The 15,555-nt window shown below is 52.3% G+C and overlaps 1 protein-coding gene across 9 annotated transcripts in view; it reads right to left on the bottom strand.

Annotated features, from left to right (window-relative positions):
• The window catches only part of SYNJ2 (synaptojanin 2), a 117,754-nt gene that overhangs the window by 66,005 nt on the left and 36,194 nt on the right, over positions 1-15,555 (bottom strand). For 5 of the 9 annotated variants that reach the window (XM_054492131.2, XM_063666764.1, XM_063666765.1 and 2 more), the window contains 2 exons: positions 4,917-5,187; positions 340-565 (listed from right to left, as the gene is read on the bottom strand). In XM_054492131.2, the coding sequence (XP_054348106.1) occupies positions 340-565; positions 4,917-5,187 (497 nt within the window). Of the gene's footprint in view, positions 1-339; positions 566-4,916; positions 5,188-11,340; positions 11,468-13,252; positions 13,649-15,132; positions 15,360-15,555 lie in introns of those variants that run through there. The other 4 variants (XM_063666767.1, XM_063666768.1, XM_063666766.1 and 1 more) reach the window with 4 other exon arrangements.

Raw genomic sequence — 15,555 nt, 5'->3', positions numbered from 1 at the left:
TTCAAACCCTATTGGTTCACCTGTCAGCTGCCCTTGGAGTACTGCCCACCTTTCACGTCCATGGCAAAAATTCCTGATTCCTTTTAGTTAAAAATACCTCGGCTAAGCAGCATTTTCCCTGCATGAGATGCGAATCAGAAAGGATACACCATGCAAACCAGAGGTCACATTTTCATGCGGAGCCCAATTACACGTGCTGTTCTCAACTTATAGGAGCGAGCCTGATCAGAGACCACCGCAACTATGCCAGGGCCTCTTCTGCCCCAAGTGGAAAGCGCGTGTGCAAGAGCTGCAGCCACTCTGAACCATTTGGTGCCACAGATGGGCCTGGGCACTCACCTGCTCTGTCTCCACGAAGTTGGACACATGGCCATCGTCGTTCACACCGCGGGTGTGGAAGCGAGCGCCTGTGCGCTCACAGCTAATGCGAGAGATGAGGCAGGCCTTGGCCTGCTTGTGGGAGGCATACACGGTGCGGATGGTGACCACCCCGCAGATGATCTTCAGCAGCCAGTCACAGCAGCTCACCTGGTGCTGCCTCAAGGGCACGTGCAACAGCTGGTTCCTGCAAAACACAGCCCCACACCAATTCCAGTCACTTGACATCCTCCAGTACATGCTGCCTGGACAGCGAGTGTGGCTGAGGAACTGGGGGGCGCATGGTGCGGCATTTCGGGTCAGCGAATGCATGCTGCTCCCCAGTGGACTCTGCACTTGGGCTGTACAGATCTGGGAAGTTCATGTGCTTCAAAAAGATCCCAAATAGCAGGACCACTGTGTCATGTAGAGGAGGATTGCCAGGGAGTCCTTTCCCAAAGCCACCACCAGGTCGTCACTGCCGCTAGAGAGTGAGCCAGCGTGCTCTTTTCGGGGAATCGCAAAGGGGCCTCTGGTTAGCCCTGTGGGCCCCACAGTTTTCATTGCAGGCCCCATCAGTAAAAAATTAATCATCTTTTATTATTAAATAATCATGATAAATAAGTGATTAAAAATCATATTAAATATGGGAAGTTATTTAAATTATCCACATATACACACACATACACCATGAGATGATTATGACGAGAGCACTACAAAGCATTCCAAAATAAATTTAAAAAAGATCCAAGGAAAATAAAATGTAATGAAAGTTCAAGTATTCCCTCTCCATGCCTAGTGGATTGCTGTAGGCTCTGGAGTCCATGATGATAATGACAGGGTGACAGCCAATATTTATCCTGTGCACTAAGCCCCATTCTAAGTACTTTGGGGTGGATTAACTCATTTCACCCTTGAAGTGACCCTATGTGAAAGGTATCATCAGTGACCCCCTTCTACAGATAAAGCAGCTGAGGCACAGAGAAGTGAAGTGCTTGTCTAAGGCCACAAAGCCAGCCAGTGGTGTCAGGGAGCTTGAAGCCCGTGCTCTTCACCCCGAGCCTTTCTTCATGAGGCCCTACATTTCCATTTGCACTGGCAAACAACCACACAGTTCTCTCATCCCTGAGACTGGCTTGGTCCCCTTGCTTTAGCACCCAGGGGACCTGAGTGGTACCATCCTGAGGGCCCATACTCACTCCCAGGAAGGAGGACCCATCATCAGGAGATGCCCTCTTACAGGGCACTGAGTGAATCTAGATCACAGTGCCCTACTTGTTTAAAAAAGGCAACACAATTCCTGCCCTTGAGCCTTCCTCAAAGACAGCAGCAGCATTTTCTCATTGCTGGAAATCTGTGCTGTGAGCTCTAATGGGTCCCAGGGGGCTTCTCCAAGCTTCCTGCTCTCAGGTCAGCCTCCCCGACTGTGACCAAAGCCACATGCACCCTCACAGGGAGCAGAGCCCGCATGTGACCCTATCTGAGGTCGCACAGCCACAGCGCTTCTCTGCTTGAAAAATGATTATGAAGCATTGCTGTACAAAACCATATGTCCCTCTTCGAAATCACTCTCTTAAATTCAGATGATAAGCCAGCTTCTGAAACACATATATTAAATCTGCATGTGGCATCAAGGCAAAGCCTCCAGAATATTTCAGTCTGAGAGCTACACAGCTATGGTCACTATCACCAGGGCTCAGGAGAAGAAACCTTTTGCCAAGTGGACAACCCTTAAATCAGCCCTGTTTCTAGTGACACTGCCTGGCCCTCTGGCAGGAGGATGACTCATATCCAGGACCCCCAAAGAGTTTCCTCCCAGGACCTGATTGTACTGGGAGGCAATTGTCAGTGTCATCAATTACCAGCCCAGAAAGATGACTTCACCCTGCTGCTCACTCTGCCTTATGTGCCAGCCACGCTCAGCATTGACCCCATTTGACTCCTTTTGTGGGTCTCCAGACCTCAGACGCTGCGCCACAACAGCGGGGGTTTAGGCGATCAAGCCCAGGACCACGCTGCCCGTGGTGACTCAGTTGTGGTCAGTTCTGGAGGCTCCACCCTGAGCCTAAACACCACGCCCTGGCGTGTTACAGCTGAGGAGCCTGGCGACCTCCAGAGTTACTTCCTCCTCTCGCTTCAGAAACGGACACCATGGGGCTCCTCCTTCCCAAGCTCCTCTCAGCCTCCACCTCGTGAATCCCCTTTGCCTCGCTTTGTTAGTACCCCTCACACCTCCAGCCACAGAGCTGGCACAGGGAAGAGAATTTGCAAAGGTGCTGGTGCAATTCAGATACCCCAAGGATCCCCTAGGGGTTCCAAGGACCCTCACTGCCGCTGAAAGCTCTCACCTCTGCTCCCCCGACAGTTCTGGTTTAAAATAGTTTCACGGAGTCCACACAAAGATACCTCATAATACATAGCCCCTGTGTGCCTAAGCTTGGCTGCCTTTAGGGGAACATGTAACAACTCACAGGGCACATGCTGAGCCCTGCACAATGGAACTAGCAATTCACAGAAATGCCATCCCCAGAGGCTGCTACTCAACCTGCGGTCTGCAGACAAGCAGCACTGGCAGCTTATTAGAAATGCAGAATCCTGGGCCCAGCCCAGCCCTGCCATCCCAGAATCTGCATTTTTAACGAGATCAGCAGGAGATTCACGATTTTATTATTTATTTTATTTTATTTTTTTTATTTATTTATTTTGAGATGGAGTCTCACCCTGTAGCCCAGGCTGGAGTGCAATGGCGCGATCTCGGCTCACTGCAATCTCAGCCTCCTGGGTTCAAGAGATTCTCCTGCCTCAGCCTCCCGTGTAGCTGGGATTACAGGTGCGCGCCACCATGCCTGACTAATTTTTTTGTATCTTTAGTAGAGATGGGGTTTCACCATGTTGGCTAGGCTGGTCTTGCTGGTCTTGAACTGCTGACCTCAGGTGATCCACCTGCCTTGGCCTCCCAAAGTGCTGGGAATGCAGGCGTGAGCTACCATGCCCAGCCTTGATTCACGTGCATTTTGAAGTCTGAGCACATTACTGCCCCCAAATATCCACAATACCAGAGAACCAAGAGGATGTGGGGGTGGGAAGCATTGGGATGGACACAGGGATATGGGGAGGGTCCCCTTCTCCCAGCAGAAATCAAGAATTCACTTCTGGGGCATCCAAAGCACCAAGGCCAGATGAAAACCTATGGACACCTCTGGCAAAGGGAGAGAGGCACAAACAGGTCAGAAATAAACCTCAGGAGTGCCGTCTCAGAGCTGGGAAAACTGATATAGCTTCAAAAGGCAGACACTGGATTCTAAAACATTACATTAGATGAGGTTCATTGGAACCACTCCCACGGCAGGACTTTCCTCACTTTTGCTTCTGCCTGGCATCTCTAGGCATCAGTGCGAATCTGATGGAAACAGCATTATGTCCAGAAAGGGCAATAGATAATTTACGTATTTACAGGGTTGTTCACTCTTGTCTCTGTCCTGCTGTAGAGTGAAAAAGCACCAGGAGATCTTAAACATACAGAAATCCAGCCGCCTCTGCCTGGGCTCCGGGACTAGTCTTAGTGCATTGCTACAAGTCCCTTTGGGCAGGGTGACTCAGCTTCCCCATTGATGGGACTGGTTTAGCATTGTGATTACCAGCTTGGGACTTGGAGCCAGAATACCTGGGTTCAAATCCTGGCTCTGCCACTTACTAAGTGTGTGGAGTTTGGCAAAATTCCCTCAACTATTCATGCCTCAGTCTCTCTATCTGTAAAATGGGGTAACAAAGCCTCCGCATAATTATTATAAAGTTTTTTATAATAAGGATGAGTTATTACCAGCAGAGAGATCTTAGCACGGTGACCCGAACACAGTGCTTTATAAACATCAGCGGTAAACAGCTGCACACTGGAGGTAACCACGATTGAGAAGACTGAAAGAGTGAACCCAGGCAGAAGCACTGAGCTCGGCACCTGGGACTGCGGAAGCACTCAGCAGACGTCGGCTCTTTTTTTTTTTACTTATGAAACAGGGTTTCTTTTCTTTCTCTCTTTTTCTTTTTTTTTTTGAGACAGAGTCTTGCTCTGTCGCCCAGGGTGGAGTGTAGTAGCACCATCTTGGCTCACCGCAACCTCTGTTTCCTGGGTTTAAGCGATTCTCCTGCCTCAGCCTCCTGAGTAGCTGGGATTACAGGTACCCGCCAGCACGCCCAGATAATTTTTTTTTTTTTTTTTGTATTTTTAGTAGAGATGGGGTTTCGCCATGTTGGCCAGGCTTGTCTCAAACTCCTCACCTCAAGTGATCCACCTGCCTCAGCCTCCCAAAGTGCTGGGATTACAGGCATGAGCCACCATGCCTGGCCCAGGTTTCTTTTCCAAATCTACACTGAATACATTCCAGGAGCCAGGGGTGGGGGGTGGCGGGGAGTTCAGGGTTAGTTTTCCTCTCATTGTGCTGAGAGCAGGCCTGGGTCCTAACTCTCCAGAGGTGCCCCATAACCCGGGGGTGGTGCAAGTGGAGGTCAAGGCCTCAGGTGCCAACCAGGGCCCACCCTCTGCAGAGGACCCAGGGCCTCACCAGAAGAAGGAGTTCCCCCATTCAGAGCTGTCATCCCCTTGCTTCTGCGTGCGGACAGTCAGGTCAAAGCGAGACCCATCGTTTGGCCATGAGAAATAGAACACCCCCGAGCTGAGGATTTTCTTCAAAGCTATGAGGCGTTCCTCCTCCTTGGTGTCTTCTTGAAGAGGGTAAAAGTCGGTGGCGGTGATTTTGTAGATTTCAGCATCTGGAATTCTGCCCACAGATGTGCAGCCTGTCACCAACACCAGGAAGCTCAGAGACGTGCCACCTGGAAAGGAAATCAGACAGGAGAGCTCAGGGTCGAAGCCGGCCCAGCTGCCTGGAGCTCCAAGGGGACAAACGGAGCCCAGGTTCAACCGCAGCCAGGAAGGCAACGTCTGTGCACCTGCAACTTCCCATGGCATTGCCCAACTCGATGGCTCAAGAACCTGCCCTGTCCCATAAGCCTCAGGCGGGGCTTCTCAAAGTGTGGGACCCTGGCCAGCAAGTCAGCATCCCCTGGGAGCCTGTTAGAAATGCAGATTCCTGCTGCCCAGCTGCCTGAGGCTGGGGGCAAGCTTTGCTTTAACAAGCCCTCCAGTTGATTCTGATGCTCCCAGGAGTCTGAAAATTCTTGGCCCAGAGCCCTTCTGGACCCCCAGGACCTGCCCCCAAAGCCTCTCCAAATCACCTTCCCCAATGCCTCCTCAGCCACTGCCTTGACTCAGGACCCCTGGCCTGGGGTCTGTCTTCCCCCACTCCATCACAGGACTGGCCTTCCCAAAGCCATTGGATCACAGCCGCTCCGCCCTTCCTTCTTGCACAGCTCCCACTCCCTGCAGGACTGTGACAGAAGCTCCCAAATCCCTCCCTGCTGCAGCCCGTCCCTGCCCCACACGTGGGCAGACACCCCGGCCGGCTGCTCTCCTGAGCTGGCTGCCCTCCAGCTGGTCCAATGTGCCATAAGCATGACCTCGCACCCTGGGCTCTTGCCCAAGATGCTCCCCCTGCCTGGGACGTCCCACCACTATCTGCCCAACAAGACCTCCATGACCCCTTCTCCACGCACCTCCCGCCTGTCTCTGCCCTAACAATACTTCGGGCTTCGGGCCCAGCATTCCATCCTCTGGAAGAACACGAGCGTCCCCACACGCTCTGTAGGGACCATACTGCCTCTGCCCTCCCCACTTCACCAGAAGAACTCCTCCTCATCCTTCTGGGCCAACTTGGCAGCAACTCCTCCAGGAAGCCTTCCTTGCTCTCCCAAGACACGGACAGGCACCCCTTGTACATGCCAATAGCATTCCCATCAGCAGTTGTCACACACAGAAAGCTCATGACCTCCTTCCCCACCTGTGCCCCCAGGGGAGGGGCTTCCTTGGGGGCAGGGCCATTTCATCGTCATCTCCCAGCACCACACACCCTCGGTTTGCTGAATGCTTCCTGAATAAATTCCTGCCAAATGCTACCAAGACGACCTCGGAACCTGCAGCCAGGCGAATGAGGCAGCCCTCTCTGGGGCACCACCTCGCCGTCGCTGACGGCTGGTTTCCTGTTCCCTATCCCCCGCTGCTCACAAGGGCACTTCACAACACGCTGCATATCGGGGGTGCCTGGTGGCGCCGTGCCTCACTCTCGGGACGGGGCCCAAGAGATCATCGGGTAGAAAGCGGCCTTTGGGGTCTGGCAGGGCTCTAGTCCCAAGGACACTCTTCTCACCCCGCTGAGTTCTGAAGGATCCGCCCAGCGAGATCTTCTGTGAATGATCAGGGGCTGCTGTCTACAGCCATGGTCTGGAGATGGTTCAGATCTCTCCACACTCCAGGAAGAGACCCCAAAACAACCAATTCCACCACCCTCTCACCCCAATTTCCTCATCACACTTCATAGGGAGAAGAGCGCTGCTTGTGGCAGGGTGGCGTGTGGCTGTCATTAAAGTGCGTTCCTTTAATGAGCGCTCAGGGCTCCCAGAGGCCTGCTGCTATGCCATGGGGTGGGGCTGCCAGCAGGGTGGGGGGACTGATCCCATCACATCTCCCCAGACACATCCTCAGGAAACCACCTCAAAATCACCTAAGAACAAAGGAAGTTATCACACTGGGGACAGGGACAGGGGTCAGAGTTCAGCTTCTCAAGTAGGATAGGTGGGGTTCTGGGCTTGGCAGCCTGTGATCAGGGCCTTGGCCACAGAGCGCTCCCGGCACCCACCTGCCTCTTCCGACACACTCAGCGCAGGGAAAGCACAGTTCAGCAGAAGTGCCCTCGGAGAGGCAAGAGGATGGCCCCTGTGGCTGCAGGAGCTATGGAAAATTCTGCATGACATCACTCCGTGCAAGTCATGAGCTGATTTCTAGCCCCACTTCCTCAACAGCCTACGCGTGGGGGGCCTGAGTGCCTGGCAACAGTCCCAGGTTGCATTTCCTGGGCAGGACCACGGCCTGGGGGAGGCTGGGGAGAGGAGCACTGTAGCAGCCAGGAGAGGCTCTTAACAACAACATTGCCACAGAGCACTGGGACTCCTGGGTCCAGGGAGGAGGGGGTTGGGAGTGGTAGAGGGGAGTGAGGAGAGCCGGTATCTGGTGAGCGCAGTGGAGGCAGGGGAGCTGTACAGGTGCGGACTCCATCCTCCTGCCCACTGCCAGGGGCACCCTTACCAGCCCCATCTCACAGGGAGGGAAACAGAGGCACAGAGAGGTTAAGCAGCCTGCCCAAGGTGACAGAGTGGGGAGCTGGGATCCAAATCCACTTTCTAGCTACCCTGCCTGGGCAAGTTACTCAAGCCAAGTCTGGCCCCAGAGCTGGTGCTCCTAATTATACCTCCTTGCAGATGACATCGCCAGCCTGCTTACCCATGCTGCTGTCTCAGGGCTACCACTGCCATTTCACACACGCATGACTGTCCCCCAGGGAAGCTGAATCACCCGCCCAAGCACACAGCTAGTCTGTGTTGGAGCCAAAACACAAATGTAGGTTTCACTTTAAGCCCATGCTCCGTCTAGCCCCAAAGTCCGGCAGTTTCCAATCAGATTGGTTTGCTGTACCCTTTATGTATGTATGTATGTATGTATGTATGTATGTATGTATTATTTATTTATTTTTTGAAATGGAGTTTTGCTCTTGTTGCCCAAGCTGGAGTGCAATGGTGTGATCTCGGCTCACCGCAACCTCTGCCTCCCAGGTTCTAGTGATTCTCCTGCCTCAGCCTCTGGAGTAGCTGAGATTACAAGCATGCGCCACCACGTCCAGCTAATTTTGTATTTTTAGTAGAGATGGGATTTCTCCATGTAGGTCAGGCTGGTCTCAAACTCCCGACCTCAGGTGATCTACCTGCCTCGGCCTCCCAAAGTGCTGGGATTACGGGCGTGAGCCACCATGCCCAGCTATTTTTTTTTTGAGACGGAGTTTCACGCTTGTTGCCCAGGCTGGAGTGCAGCGGCGCAATCTCAGCTCACTGCTACCTCCGCCTCCTGGGTTCAAGTAATACTCTTGCCTCAGCCTCCCGAGTAGCTGGGATTATACCGGCTAATTTTCTGTATTTTTGGTAGAGATGGGGTTTTACCATGTTGGCTAGGCTGGTCTCGAACTCCTGACCTCAGGCGATTCACCTGCCTCAGCCTCCCAAAGTGCTGGGATTACAGGCGTGAACCACTGCACCTGGCCTGTTGTACCCTTTAAAAGAGTGTGGTCAACCAGTGTACCTGCTATTGACTGAATGTGTGCACCCCCAAGTTAATACGCTGAAGTATGAACACCCAAGGTGATGGTTTGAGGTGGTGGGGGTATTTGAGAGGTGACTGGGTCATGGCAGGAGAGCCCTCATGAATGGGATTTGTGCCCAGAGAGCTCCTGCACCTCTCCCACCACGTCAGATGCAGAGAAAAGGCAGCATCTATGAAGCAAGAAGCAGGTCCTCACAGCCGGCCAATCTGCTGGCTGCTGGTCTCAGACTTCCAGCCTCCAGAACTGCGCGAAATAAATGTCTGTTGCTGATAAGCCACCCTGTCTACTACGGAACTTTGTCACAGCAACACACTGGACTCAGACAGCGTTCCCTGCCCATTTTAAAACTGCCATTGAAGCTTTTCATCGGTAGTTGAAATGGTTGTAAATAATATATTGTGCAGCGTATTCTAAATATTGACATGTAAAACTAAAACTCTGGGAGCCTCCTGTCAGTATCCCATGGAATCTACACAGTAATGTGATACTCATCGCCATCTATTATTTACAGGATTGCAGGAGCACGCTCTTTTTTACTACGTGGAACTTTCACTCATATTTCCAGTCCGCCCTCTTCAGAATTCTATCCTAATGTAGCATATCTGGTGCTTCTATGTCCTGTTCTGATCACCCCATCAGCCCCTGCAGCCATGTGTTCCTCAACTCCAAGTGTTTAAAAAGACAGCCTTCTGGTTTATCATTCCAATGATACCTAACTGGTCAAACAATGTAAACAATACAATGTAAATAAAACACTGCCAAATAATTTTTTTTGGCTGTCCCCTTTAAGAGTGTGGTCAACCAGTGTACCTGCTATTGGCCGAATGTGTGCACCCCCAAATTAATATGCTGAAGTATGAACATCCAAGGTGACGGTTTTAGGAGGTGGGGTCTCTGGGAGGTGACAGTCTTGCTCTGTCGCCCAGGCTAGAGTGCAGTGGCGCAATCTCGGCTCACTGCAACCTCTGCCTCCCGGGTTCAACTTTTGCCTTTCAGGTTCACTGCCTCAGCCTCCTGAGTAGCTGGGATTACAGGCATGAGCCCCCATGCCCAGCTAATTTTTGTATTTTTAGTAGAGATGGGGTTTCACCATGTTGACTGGGCTGGTCTAGAACTCCTGACCTCTAGTGGTCCACACACCTTGGCCTCCGCAAGTGCTGGGATTACAGGCGTGAGCCACCATGCCTGGCCGACAAATAATCATTTGATACAAAAAGTCATAATGTGTTGGAAAGGCATCTCTTAATGAGATGAATAAATATTTATTGAAGGAACGAAAGTAGTTTCTGCACCAATTCTAATTCTAGTTTTCATTTTTGTAGATGCAAACACTAAAAAATCCTGTTCACATTAATAAATAGACGGGAATGGAAAGGGCTTCATTGTAGAAATGTCACTCGATTCTTCAAAGTCCTTCTAAGTTAGCGCTAAGAAATGACAATAATCTGCTGATAAAATGCTTGCTAATGCGTCAGCTGATACCCCAATTAAATTCTCCTTCCATTACAGGGGAAGCAAACAACTGGACATCACCTGACTTGCAAACAGATTGCTACCTAGTCCTGACCTTATTTCAATGCTGTTGACAAGCTTTTGAACTGTCCCTTTGTCTGGAATCCTAGGGGGAGTTACTTCCTGGAGCACGGCACACGGTGAGCTTCCAGAAGAGAGAAGGGCCTGCCCCCTACCCTAACATGGAAGCAGGGCGACCTCAGAGGGGAATAAGAACCCTGTCCTCCATCACAGGTGCTCGATGATAGAAAAAAAGCCAAGGACCTGGACACTTTTCCTTAGAACTGCCCCTGCCTGTGTGTCCCAGACAGTTGGTGGGACGGGTGTAACCACGGAGGCGTCTGTGGAAGAGCCTTACCCAAACCTCAGGACCGCTGTGTGGAGCGCCACCTCTCTGGGAAGGCCCGCCCTGCCTACCTGACCCAGCACTGATGGCTTCCTCCTCCTTCAATCCCAGCCTCACTGTGTCCTGCCCAATCTCATTGACAGCCTGACTCCCCGACTGCGTTCTCTCCCCGACCATGGGTTTTTTGTTTGTTTGCTTTTTTTTTTTTAGAGATGGGGTCTTGCACTGTCACCCAGGCTGGAGTGCAGTGACTTGATCTCAGTACACTGCAACTTCCCCTTTCTGGGTTCCGGCGATCCTCCCACCTCAGCCTCCCAAGTAGCTGGGACTACAGGTGTACACCACTGCTCCTGGCATGGTGCTGCAGATACCACTGCTATGTAGAGACATGGTCTTGCTACATAGAACAGGCTGGTCTTGAACTTCTAGGCTCAAGTGATCCTCCTGCCTTGGCCCCCTAAGGCTAGGATTACAGGTATGAGCCACCATGCCCAGCCTGTACTATGGGTTTTAAGGAAAGTGTCTTGGTTTGAGCCTAGCACCAGGCTGTGGGGGGTCGCTGACTCCCGGGCCACCTGTCAGTGTGGTACAGGCCACTGGTCCCCACCTACCCCTGGTGTGTGAGGCCCCTCCCGATGCTCATCTAGAGCACAGGATTTGCTTTTGTGAGGCAGGATCAATTCTCTGACAGCCAAGAAGCTGACTAGGCTTGCGGGGTTCTTGGCAGTCCTCAGCTGAGGGAGAGACAAGGGCCCTGAAACCATCAAGGATCTCATAGCAAGGGGAAAAACAAAACTCAGAAGACTGGGGCTCCAGGCTCTGCACACCTCCAGTGGCCTGTGTGGCCTCAGGCAAGGCTCTTACCCTTTCTGGGCCTCCCAGGAGGATGCGCTGGTAGTCTCGATGTCCCCTCCAGGTGAAAGGCTTTGGTTCCAGGGCTCTGGCCAAAGCAAAGCCATGCATGGGTCAGAGAGAGCTGCGAGAGTGAGGTCGAGGGAGGCGGGGACCAGTGGCAGGTCCTAGGTCATTCGTTATCAGGCCGGGAAAGCTGGCTGTTGGGGTCATGATACGTGGCTCGCAGACACAAGGCCCCGTTTACCGGGACCACCCCAGGCCTCCCACTAGGCTCTGGGCTGGCACTTCCTTGTGTTGTCTCAGCTCTGAGTTCACCTTCCCAGCCTGGTCTGTGCCAATCCCAGCCCTGGGGTCCCTCCAGCCATCCTATCTGTCCCTCTGCTCACACAGACACCCTCAGACTTAAAGCTCCAAACAAAGGACTTAAGACGTCTAGGCTTTCCCACCTGTGAAGGGGGAAGCTTCAGCCAGATGACCCTTGAGCCTCCCCCGCCACCCACAGGTTCAGAACCCTAAGCGCTGTGTGCCCACGCGGCGTGGTCTCAGGGCCTTCTCCCGCCCACCCTCTGCAGAACATGAGGGAGGCGTAGGCAGAGGCGGCGGCAGCAGTGAGCACCCGCAGTGAGCACCCTTGGTGCGGATCCTTCCTCAGCTCCACGCTGGGAACCTGAAATCAGCCCTGGCCTGTGAATTTACACCTTGGAAACTGGCAAATGCTGCATCATCCCAGAGCTTCCCCCTCAGGGAGCTGGGTGTCAACTATCTTGGCAATATCCCACCACTGGGCACAAGAATTAAATTAATCTAAGACTGACAAAGGCCAGTTTGCTTCAAGACTTGCTAGAGAACACTGCATCCCAAAAGACTAAGGGTTCAAACTCCCCTCCAGAGAATTCTCCTTCTGAAGTGACTGCCCATGAAACCAGCCCTCTGCTAGCCTGTGCAGAGGAGCCACCCACCAGGAGTCCACACCCCGAGGCCACACAGCCTGGCCCTCCAGCTCACACCTCGTCCTCAGCCCTCTGCAGGCCAGGTCCCTCTCACTCAGTACCCTCCTCCCTCCAGCCCTCCCAGGGACAGAGGAGAGACAGCAGAGCTTCTCAGTGGTGGCTGTGTCCCCAGGCCACCCTCTAAGAAACTGCCTGTGGCCAGCCTGCCTGGTGTTGGAGGAGCACTCCACACTCTTCAAGGCTACCATGTGCATGGCCCAAGTGGACCTCCTAAGAACTAGGCAACATAGAGATGAGGCAGTTTTCCCAGGTTTACAGACGGGAAAACAGTCCTAGAGAGATTAAATGCAGTTCAGCTGTGAAGTGGGAACTAGAATCTAGGAGGGCTGTCTGCTAGAGAATTTATAGGGCTGTTGTGTACAGCTTCACAGGTTGTGCACTGCACAACTCCAGGAGACACCATTCATTATAGTCTGGAATAGGAATAGAGTCCCTTGAGGCTATAAAACAGGGAGGCCTTGAGAGCTTGGGTTCAAGAGAATTTAAATTGCTATAATCATTGGGATAAGTTCTTTTTTCTGCTACATTCTCACTTTCTGCGCTTTGTATTGTGTAAACTTCAGGAAGGCTGACTCCCTGGCTAATCACGGGAGCTCCAACCCCTTCCTGCTGGCATTTCAGGAAGGAAGGGGGGACTTTGGGCTTTCCACAAAAACCTTGGAACCTGGAAAAAAGCTTTTATGAATTTTTGTGCATGTTTCTCAATTTCTAATGTAAAAGGCTAATTTAGGTAGATTGAAATTTGTCCCAAACTAAGGGAAAACTTGTCCCAAATTAAGAGCCTGTGGGGAAGCCTCTTTCTTTGTACAGAGATCCTTAGCTAAAAACATTGAAAGGGAGGCCCACTCCTGACTCAGCTGGTTGTCTTCGTGGCAACTGAAAGTTGGAGTCATACAGCTGGGGTCACATACGTGGAGTCACATAGCTGGGCAGTTGGAGTCAGTCAACAGCAGAGTTAGCCACGCAGTTGAAATCAGTCACACAACTGGAGTCACGTAGGTGGAGTCACACAGTTGAAGTCAGTCACACAGGTGGAGTCACACAGAGTCAGTCACACAATTGGAGTCACACAGGTGGAGTCACACAGGTGGAGTCACACAATTGGAGTCACACAGGTGGAGTCACACAGGTGGGGTCACACAGGTGGGGGTCACACAGTTGAGGTGAGTCATACAGATGGAGTCACAGTTGGAGTCACACAGTTAGAGTCACACAGGTGGAGTTAGTCACACGGCTGGAGTCAGTTACACAGTTGTAGTTGGTCACACAACTGGAGTCACACAGGTGGAGTCACACGGTTGTAGCTACACTCCGTGCTGCCCAACATGCTCAACAGCTGAAAACACAAAAGGAAACAGATCACAGTTCTGGGTCAGGGACTTACAGGGGAAAAAGAAAATCAAGTTAAAGTCAAACGCCCCATAAGGTAACCAATGGGGACTGAAAAAACTCGATTTAAAGCCCAGTCCTTCCATCCTTCAGATGCTTAGGGTACTTTCCAGAATGTGTTGAAAACAGACCAAATTATCCTGACATCGCCAAAGTCAAACTCATACACACCACACTCAGAGAAACTCCAACCCACCCCGGAGGGTGACTCTCACAGGTGGGCAGGGGTTGGGGGCACCCAAAGCCTCGGAGCGGGGCTGGTCTCGCATGGCCCACAAGAAGCCTCATTCCCTTCTGTGGGGTGTGGGGTGGCCGGGACTGGCTGAAGGCAGGGAGGAGGCCTCCCCTAGGGCAGCCCTGGGAGGTGGTCTCCTCTCTGTGCACTCCCTGCCCCAGAAGACCCTGCTGACCCCTGCAGATACCCTGGCTCGCTCTAATAAGACATCTTTGGGGCTGCCACCCTTCTTGGTTAGGACCAATTTCCCACAGCTGATCTTAGATGACAGCCCTGGGAAAAACCACTTTTCCCCTGGGATGGGGGAAGGTACTGCACTTCCTGTCCCCCTTGTCAGCCCAGCCACCTGTCCCTTTCAGAAAGGAGAACAGCCTGGTGGTTGAAGGCAGTCCTTGGTGCCGCAAGGCATGAGTTTAAAACCCAGGGCACCACTTGAGAATGGCGTGACCTTGAGCCGGTTACTGTAATTCGTTGAATCCCAGTCCCTGTCGGATGCGAAATGAGTCATTCATGTATGGACCAAAAGCAGCTGCCAACTATAACTGAAGGATGCCAAGACTGTGAGGCATCCTGGGGGCCCAGATGCCACTATGCGGAAAAAAGGGCATCAGCATGGATGGAACGTGGCATCCCTGCCACACCTGCAAGGCAGGGTGACGACAGCACAGGTGGCCACGGGAGCCGCGTTAGCAAGTTCCTAAGTGAGCGCCATGCAGGTGCAGACCACCATCCTCACAGTCATCACTATGGAAGGCAAGGGCCACAGGGGATTTTCTGCAACTTCAGGAAGATCGCCGCAGAGCAGAAAGTCCTGCAGAAAACCCCCAGCAGCCCGCACATTTTCACAGAAAAAGCAAGCGTTTGGAGGCACTTCGAACCTCAGCTAAGCTTCTGACCTAAGGCAAGTTACTTGAAGCTTCTGAGCCTGTTCCCTTTACTGTAAACAGGGACAAAGATGCATTATCACAGTAGCCTATTTTTAGGATTAAATAAGTGAATGTATGTCTAGCTCTTGGCACGAAACAGACATTTCATAAATGCACTTTGTCATGTGGGTACCGTGTATTTTTCCTAAATGCTATTTGGAAATGATCACTGCAATCATCACAGTTCAGGGAAAAACATTCCATGACAGAAAACACCCAGAAAAGGAATGGTCAACGTAACCGTGCTTTTCTGGCAGCTTTAAAAATCCTCAGTCTCTGAAAACAGCTGCTGTGAGCAGGAAGGGAGGTGTGCGCTTGGCTCAGGGAACGCCCGAATTCAGACAACCCATACAGCCATTCCCATCTCAGCCAGGTGGGACCGAAAATCAGGAATGCGACTGGGCTCTTGTCTGGGCCCCAGAAGTCACAGGAGATGTCCACAGCCAGGTCACAGATGGCGAGGGGGCCCTGAGACAGGAGGAAGGAAACGGGTGGTAGAACCGAGGGTCCCAGGACTCCCGAGCTCCAGGAACAGCTGAGGTTGGCTGTGACCACCCACGACAGCTGGCCACCGCCGGCTCACCCTTGAGTCTCTCAGAGTGAGCAGAGATGCCCATGTCTTCCTGGAAGTTCTCTCCCTTCGCAAGTCAGATCACACTGTCCC

This window comes from Pongo pygmaeus, chromosome 5 (genome assembly GCF_028885625.2).
Source record: "Pongo pygmaeus isolate AG05252 chromosome 5, NHGRI_mPonPyg2-v2.0_pri, whole genome shotgun sequence".
In the NCBI taxonomy this organism is placed as follows: domain Eukaryota; kingdom Metazoa; phylum Chordata; class Mammalia; order Primates; family Hominidae; genus Pongo; species Pongo pygmaeus.
Note: the sequence above shows the minus strand (reverse complement) of the source record. Positions and strands in the feature narration are given on the sequence as shown.